Source organism: Microtus oregoni, unplaced genomic scaffold (assembly GCF_018167655.1).
Source record: "Microtus oregoni isolate MIOR12 unplaced genomic scaffold, Mior012 000012F_ref0000307, whole genome shotgun sequence".
Classification (NCBI taxonomy): Eukaryota; Metazoa; Chordata; class Mammalia; order Rodentia; family Cricetidae; genus Microtus; species Microtus oregoni.
In genome coordinates, this window is record NW_024543071.1 from 46,297,445 (window position 1) to 46,306,225 (window position 8,781).

Here is an 8,781-nt window from a genome sequence, read left to right on the forward strand (position 1 = left end):
AAATATTTGTATTTCCATCAGACTGAACATGGCCAGAATAAGACCTGGCTGCACTTGTGTGTGACATAGCTAGCAGAAGTCAAGTGCCAACTGTCCTGAAAGGACCCAAAACTGTGTGAGAAAAGACTAAAGGGTATATCGATTAGGTGTATGCTTTTGAAATTCCTAATAAACTCAGTGTCAAAAATACAATCAAAACTAATCTGGGGGAGTCAACTTCTATATTTTGAATATCAGGTTTTGGTGCACAGTCTTAGGGGTGCTGCAGATGTGTGAGAAAGTGGAGTGTCTATGATGTACCCAAGTTTATCTGGAAACTCCTTGACTTTTCAATTAAATAGCCAATCAGGAAATGTTTTTCTAGTATCTTTACACTAAAATTGAGATGAAGAAGTAACTCCTACTTATTGAATGCTCAAAGAGTGATTGCTCCAGTAAACAGAATGGCTTTGGAGCTAGATATAAGTACATTTAAAGCTGAGTCCCAACATGCAACTGCTGCACTTTGGTGGAAGTGTAGTCTCTTTTCATCTCGTCTTCCTCAACTGGGACTAAGTGAAAGCTGCTTCTTCAAGAACACATAAAAGAACCATTCACCAGACAACTGAGGCTCGAGATAAATGGACTCTTGAGGTCATCGTGACTGCTTTTTCCCAAAACTTACAAATGAGTCTGCTGATGATGCCCACTGGAGAAAGGAAGCAGGAACAGAGGAGGGGAGAGTAGGTTTCTAGTTGATTCCTGTGGTTTTTTTATTGGTGGTGGTGGTGGTGGTGGTGATGGAGGTGGTAGTGGTGATGGTTGTTTTTTGTTTGTTTATTTGTTTGTTTGTTTGAGACAGGGTTTCTCTGTGTATCTTTGGCTGTCCTGGAACTCACTCTGTAGCCTCAAACTAACATAGATCCGCCTGCCTCTGCCTCCAAAATGCTGGGATTAAAGTCAAGCAGCACCATACCCAGCTTGATCTCTATGTTTTTGAAAGAGGCTAAAATTGGAAACCTGTGTTCAGACCCAGGAAGCTTCATCCTGTTTCAATCCCACAGCATCTCACATGGGTCTCCCCCTACTATCATGCACACACACATACCAACACACCAGACAAACACACACACACACCACACACGCACGCATACACACAGTTTCCTCCTCTTCCCTGCTTGCTCAAACCAATACTGATACTGATGCTGTTGACAGCAAACAGTTCGCAGTCATAGTTCCATCGGTCACTTAGTTAATGACAGAATGAGAAGGGGGTGAGACTACCGCTCCAGTTTCTCATGGCAGAGGGTTCAGCGCTGCCTGTCACAAAGCACGTAAACCCCACGCTTAGTGAAAAACAAATAATCGTTCAGAGGAATTCCAGAATCTTCATATGTGCATATCCAGGAGTCTCCCTGTACAATGTAGAATACAACTGATAATAATAATAACAAATTACCTTTTAAGAAAAGTTAACTTGATAGTGGTCCTTCCACTTTTTCATAGGAAAGCCAGAATCTTTGCCCCCTCAAGGAAAATAACTGGCAAAAAGAATTACAAATATTTCATTAAAGCAAAACAAATTGATTGTATTTTAAAGAGAGATTTACTTGGACCATTGGAAGTTTGATATCAAAAGCATCAAAATAAACCATGGTAAATTTTTTTCTATTATAAATATTCTAAGTGAGACTACTAATGAATTTTCTTTTCCAATGTTGCTCACTGTAGAAAAATATATTTTATGATTTTCTGTGGTAATTTGATTATCAAGTTAACTGCAATATTAGATTATGAACAACAATCTATTCCAGGTGCTATGGCCATAAAAAGGAGCTCCTGAAATCCATCTTAGAAGTTTAGGACATCAAGATAAACAGCCTGACGCTTAAAACAAAAAAAAGCAAACAAAGAGGGTGTTTTGATGGAGATGGAAAACTACACCAGGGTCAAGGAACTTATTTTCCTTGGCCTGACCCAGAGTCATGAAGTCAGCGTGCTGCTGTTCCTTTTCCTTCTCATGGTGTATGTGACAACTCTGCTGGGGAACCTTCTCATCATGGTCACTGTGACCTGTGAGCCGCGCCTTCACACCCCCATGTACTTCTTGCTCAGGAATTTGTCTGTTGCCGACGTCTGCTTTTCCTCCATCACTGCACCCAAGGTCCTGGTGGACCTTCTCTCAGACAGGAAGAGCATCTCCTTCAATGGCTGCCTCACTCAGATGTTCTTCTTCCACCTTATTGGAGGAGTGGATGTGATTTCTCTGTCAGTGATGGCTCTAGATCGATATGTGGCCATCTCCAAGCCCCTCCATTATGTGACCATCATGAGCAGAGGCTGTTGCATGGGGTTAATAGTGGGCTCCTGGGTGGGAGGCTTTACCCACTCCATCGTGCAGATTTCTCTCTTGCTGACACTTCCTTTCTGTGGACCCAATGTTCTAGACACTTTCTACTGTGATGTCCCCCAGGTCATCAAACTTGCCTGCACAGACATCTTTGTTCTGGAGCTGCTGATGATTTCCAATAATGGGATGCTCACCACACTCTGGTTCTTCTTGCTCCTGGTGTCCTATATGGTCATATTATCATTGCTAAGGTCTCATTCAGGAGAGGGACAGAAGAAAGCCATCTCCACCTGCACCTCCCACATCACTGTGATAACCCTGCACTTTGTGCCCTGCATCTATGTCTATGCCCGACCATTCACTGCCCTCCCCACAGACAAAGCCATCTCTGTCACCTTCACGGTCATCTCCCCTCTGCTCAACCCCTTGATCTACACTCTGCGGAACCAGGAGATGAAGTCAGCCATGAGGAGACTCAGGAAAAGACTTGGACCTTCTGATGGAATAGAGAAGTAACTTCTGCTTGTTGCCACCCTAAATGTTTCTAATATAAATAAACTATTTTCTATCATGCCTTCTCATTTCTCTTGTTCTGCTATATTAAGACACCAAAAAAAATTATCAAGTTGATCCGTCTAATTCTCGTTTACATTTTCACTGTTTGGAATCCATGCCTAAACCACTGAGACTGTGAGTAAATCTTGCTAAAGTCTGTAGGATTGAAGGATATAAACAAACATTGAATATGATTCCAAAGTCAATTAAACTCTTGAGCATTCATTTTTTTTCCTTTGGTTTTATTTTTCACATAGGATCTCATTATGTTGGTCAGTCTAGCTTGACACTCACTATGTAACCCAGGGTATCCCCAGACACAGTAAACCTCTTGTACTTGCTACCAAGTGCTAAAATTGCAGATGTGTGCCAAAACACCAATATAGTTTCAGTTGCTTAAATCTAACTATGTGTTTGTGTGCCAATGAAGCTTTATTTATAGACACTAAAATCAAAATTTCATGGAATTTTAGTGTATGAACTTTAGTTTTTGAACAGACATTTCTTCACTGAAACCAAGAAAACCAGAATTGATCATCAGGGTGTGCTGCAGTTCTCCCTTCCTGAGTATCCCTGTGCATCTTTATGGTGCTACAATCAAAAGACAGATGCAAAAACTCTATTAGAACCCAGTTACAGCCCAAAGCAAGTTAAGACTTCTCAATACTTATTGTTCCAAGCTTGAATCATATGTAGGCAGATGTCTACCCTGTATTGCAATCAAACATCAAAGACTATATGTTTTACTCAGTCAAAGAGTGTACACACTATTCTGCAGGTCATGGAAGGTTTTCCAAAATATATCACATCCTGAGACACAAAACAAATCTTAGAAATTCACAAAAATTTAAGTAACACCATGTATCTTATCTGACCACAATACCATAAAATTTAAAATCAACAGCAAATGAATATCTAGTAATTCTAAAATGCATGCAGATTAAACAATATATTTCTGAATAATAAATGGGTCAAAGAAGAAAGAAATTAAAATTTCCCTGAAAATAAAACAAAATGAAAACACAATGCAACAAAACCTCTAGGAAGCATTAAAAGCAATTCTATAAGGGAATGTGTAACTATAAACACTTGCATTTTTAAGAATCAGAACTGACGACTCCATCCATCAGACCCTTCACACTACAAGTCCCACTCTGCCCCAAAACCCACCTATCCCCTGCTAGCTCAGAGGAAGTCTGAAACACAGGCTGCAAATTCAAGGAGAGGACCAAGAGGTGAGTAAGCACTCACTCAGCGGGGCACCCCACTCTCTAGGCCATCCATACCAGGGCAAAACCCTAGACCCCTCCCCCACTAGTCTTAGCTTCCCTAGCCAGTCAACAGGCAAGGTTCCTACAGGTAAACTGCTTCAACACCCTCACCTGACCAATCAGACCCTGCAAGCTACAAGTTTCACTCTACCACCAAAACCCTCCTATCACCTGCACCACCCCCACCCCCCACCCACACAACCTCAGAGGAACTCTGAAACACAAGCTGCAACTACACAAGAGGGGACCAAGAGAGGAACTCTGAAGCACAGGCTGTGACTGCACAGAGAGGACCAAGGGAGCAAACAAAGAGAAGAGACCAAAAGAGCCAGACAAGAGAGACCACCGTGGCTCCATGAAACACAGACAGCAACATCACAGAGCAGACCTAGAACAGTTCCCAAAGACACAGACAGTCACTGCAAGGACTGGACCAAGAAGGAAAGACACTGCTGGCACCTATTGGAGGAAGAGATGGGTAGGTGCCATTGCAAGAATTCATTCAGCAAACTAAAAAGCAGCATTGCTTGTCATAGCCAGAAGCTGGGAACAACCTAAATGCCCTTCAACCAAATAATGGATAAGGAAAATATGGTACATTTATACAATGGAGTACTACACAGCAGAAAAAATTAATGGCATCTTGAAATTTGTGGGCAAATGAATGGATCGAGAAAACATCTTATTGAGTGAGGTAACACAGACCAAGAAAGACAAATATCATATGCACTCATTCAAAAGTGGTTTTTAGACATAAAGCAAACAAAAAAAAAAACCCCTACAATTCACAATTCCAGAGAACCTGCACAGCAAAAGAGACATGCATGGATCTAGTGTACATGGGAAGTAGAAAAAAACAAGATCTCCTGAATTAATCGGGAGCATGTGGAACATGAGAAAAGGTAAAAGAGGAGGAGAGAGAAGGAAAAATATATAGCTCAATAAAAACAATTTTAAAATAAAAGAATATACCTCCTCCTCAGCACCTCATTGAACATTCTCTAAAATGAAGGAAATATATATAGATCAATAAAAACAATTTTAAAATAAAAGAATATACCTCCTCCTCAGCACTTCATTGAACATTCTCTAAAATTGACCACATACTTGGTAACAAAGCAAACTTCAATATATACAAAAACATAACCCCCTGCATCTTATTGGATAACCATGGTTTAAAGTTAGAATTTAACAACAACACTAATTACAGAACTACAGCAATGGAAATTGAACAGTGCTCAATTGAACCACCTCTGAGTCAAGGAAGAAATAAAGAAAGAAATTAAAGGCTTCGTAGAATTCAACGAAAATGAAGGCATGGTGTACACAAACCTATTGAACAGCATGAAAACAATGCTAAGAGAAAAGTTTATAGCACTAAGTGCCTACATGAAGAAAGTGGAGAAATCTCACACTAGTGACTTAACAGAACAAAAAGAAGCGGACTAATCAAGGAGGGGTAGAAGAAAAAAATTAATCAAATTGAGGGCTGAAATCAATAAAATAGAAACAAAGAAAACAATACAAAGAATCAATGAAACAAAGAGCTGATTCTTTGAAAAAAACAAGACAGACAAACCCTTATCCAAACTAATCAAAAAACAGAGAGAGAACATCCAAATTAACAAATAAAAAATAAACCGGGTGGTGGTGGCACACGCCTTTAATCCCAGCACTCGGGAGGCAGAGGCAGGTGGATCTCTGTGAGTTCGAGGCCAGCCTGGTCTACAAGAGCTAATTCCAGGACAAGAACCAAAAACTACGGAGAAACCCTGTCTCGAAAAATAAAAAAAAAAAATAAATAAAAAATAAAAAGGAGGACATAGCAACATACACTGAAGAAATCCAGAGAATCATTAGGTCATACTACCAAAAACCTGTACTCCTCAAAATAGGAAAATGTAAAAGAAATGAACAATTTTCTAGATAGATACCACATACCAAAATTAAATCAACACCAAATTAACAATTAAAATAGACCTATAACCTGCAAAGAAATATAAGCAGTCATCAAAAGCCTCCAAACCAAGGGAATACCAGGGGTGGATGGTTTCAGTGCAGAATTCTATTAGAACTTCAAAGAAGAGCTAATACCTATACTCCTCGAAATGTTCCACATAATAGAAACAGAAGGAACATTGCCAAACTTTTTTATGAAGCTAAAGTTACCCTGATACCAAAACCACAGAAAGACCCAACCAAGATAGAGAATTACAGGCCTATCTCACTCATAACATAGATGCAAAAATAATAAAATACTGACAAACAAATCCAAGAACACATAAAAAATCATCCACCACGATCAAGTCAGCTTCATCCCAGAGATGCAGAGATGGTTCAACATATGAAAATCTATCAATGTAATCCACCATGTAAATAAACTGAAAGAAGAAAAACCATATGATCATCTCATTACATGCTGAAAAAGCTTTTGATAAAATCCAACACCCTTTTATGACAAAGGTCTTCTTGAGGAGATCAGGGATACAAGGAACATATCTAAACATAATAAAAAGCAATGTATGGCAAACAAACAGCCAAGACCAAATTAAATGGAAACTCAAATCAATCCCACTAAAATCAGGAACAAGACAGGGGTGCCCACTCTCTTTATTCAACATAGTTTTTGAAGTTCTGGCTAAAGCAATAAGACAACAAAGGAGATCAAGGGGGTTCAAATTGGAAAGGAAAAAGTTACACTTTCTTTATTAGCATATGATATGATAGTATGCATAAGTGACCCCAAAAAACTTCTACTAGAGAACTTCTACAGCTGATAAATACCTTCACTACTGTGTCAGGATACAAGATCAACTCAAAAAAATCAGTAGCCCTCCTATATACAAACAATAAAAACAACTGAGAAAGAAATCAGAGAGACATCACCCTTCACAAATAACACAAAATATCTTAGGGTAACACTAACAGAAGAAATGAAATACCTGTTCGACAAGAACCTAAAGTCTTTGAAGAAAGAAATTGAAGAAAATACCAGAAAATGGAAAGATCTCCCATGTTCTTGAATAGGTAGGATCAATATAATAAAAATGACAATCCTACCAAAAGCAATCTATTGATTCAATGCAATCCCCATCAAAATCCCAACACCTTCACAGACCTTGAAAGAACAATAATCATATGGAAAAAAAGAAACAACAGGTTAGCTAAAACAATCCTGTACAATAAAGGAACTTCTGGAGGCATCACCAATCCCTAACATCAAGTTCTACTATAAAGCTATAGTAATGAAAACAGCTTGGTATTGACATGAAAATAAATAGGTTGACCAATGGAATTGGATCAAAGACCTGGATATTAAAGCACACACATATGAACACCTGATTTTTGACAAAGATGCTAAAATTATACAATGGAAAAGAGAAAGCATCTTCAACAAATGATGATGGCATAACTGGATGTCGACCTGTAGAAGAAAGAAAATATATCCATATCTATCACCACACACAAAACTCAAGTACAAATGGATTAAAGACCTCAATATAAATCCAACCACACTAAACCTGAGAGAAGAGAAATTAAGAAGTAGCCTTCAATTCATGGGCACAGAGGACTACTTCGTAAATATAACACCAGTAGCACAGACACTGAGAACAATAAATAAATGAGACCTTCTAAAACTGAGAAGCTTCTGTAAAGTAAAGGACACAATCAATAAGGCAAAAAGGCAGCCTACTTAATGGGAAAAGATCTTCACCAACCCCACATCAGAGAGAGGACTGATCTCCTAAATATATAAAGAACTCAAGAAATTGGACATCAAAATTCCAAGTAATCCAATTTTCAAAAATGGAGTACAGATCTAAACAGAGAATTGTCAACAGAAGAATCCAAAATGGATGAGAGACACTTAACTAAATGTTCAACATTCTTAGCCATCAGGGAAATGCAAATCAAAACAACTCTGAGATACAATCTTACACCAATTAGAATGACCAAGATCAAAAACATCAATGATAGTTTATGCTGGAGAGGATGTGGAGTAAGGGAATATGCCTTCATTGCTGGTGGGAATGCAAACTTGTACAACCACTCCGGAAATCAGTATAGCTGTTTCTCAGAAAATTGGGAATCAACCTACCTCAGGATCTAGTAATACCACTCTTGGGCATATGCCCAAAGGATGCTCAATCATATTACAAATACATTTTTCACCTATGTTCATAGCAGCATTATTTGTAATAGCCAGAACCTGGGAACAACCTAGATAACCCTCAACAGAAGAATGAATAAAGAAAATATAGTACATTTACTCAATGGAGTACTACTCAGCAGTAAAAAAAAAACAATGACATTTTGAAATCTGCATGCAAATGGATAGATGTTGAACCAAAATTATCTCAGGGCCTGTACCTCAAGGCATTTAGGACAGAGAAAAGCCTGGCTCAAGTTTGAGGGAACTCAGTAAGAATGAAGCAGTAAAAACTAGGTAGAGGCCCCTCTAGCCAGAGGGAGGGCTTGGCTGCCTCTTATTGGCTGGAGGTACCCTCCATCACACCATATCACTTAACCTATATATTGATAGACTTTTATATGGTAACCCATCTCTGCACTTCTAGGATGAAGTCTACTTGATCATGGTAAATGATTTTTATGATGTGTTCTTAG

At 38.8% G+C, this 8,781-nt stretch overlaps 1 protein-coding gene across 1 annotated transcript; it reads left to right on the forward strand.

Annotated features, from left to right (window-relative positions):
- The first annotated feature begins 1,903 nt into the window (after positions 1-1,903).
- On the forward strand, positions 1,904-2,845 carry LOC121454504 (olfactory receptor 4D10-like). Its single transcript, XM_041661885.1, has one exon. The coding sequence runs from the start codon at positions 1,904-1,906 to the stop codon at positions 2,843-2,845; it is 942 nt and encodes a 313-aa protein (XP_041517819.1).
- The last annotated feature ends 5,936 nt before the right edge of the window (positions 2,846-8,781 follow it).

Coding starts and splice junctions, on each gene's coding strand:
- LOC121454504 (XM_041661885.1), top strand. CDS start 1,904: ATGGAGATGGAAAACTACACCAGGGTCAAGGAACTTATTTTCCTTGGC.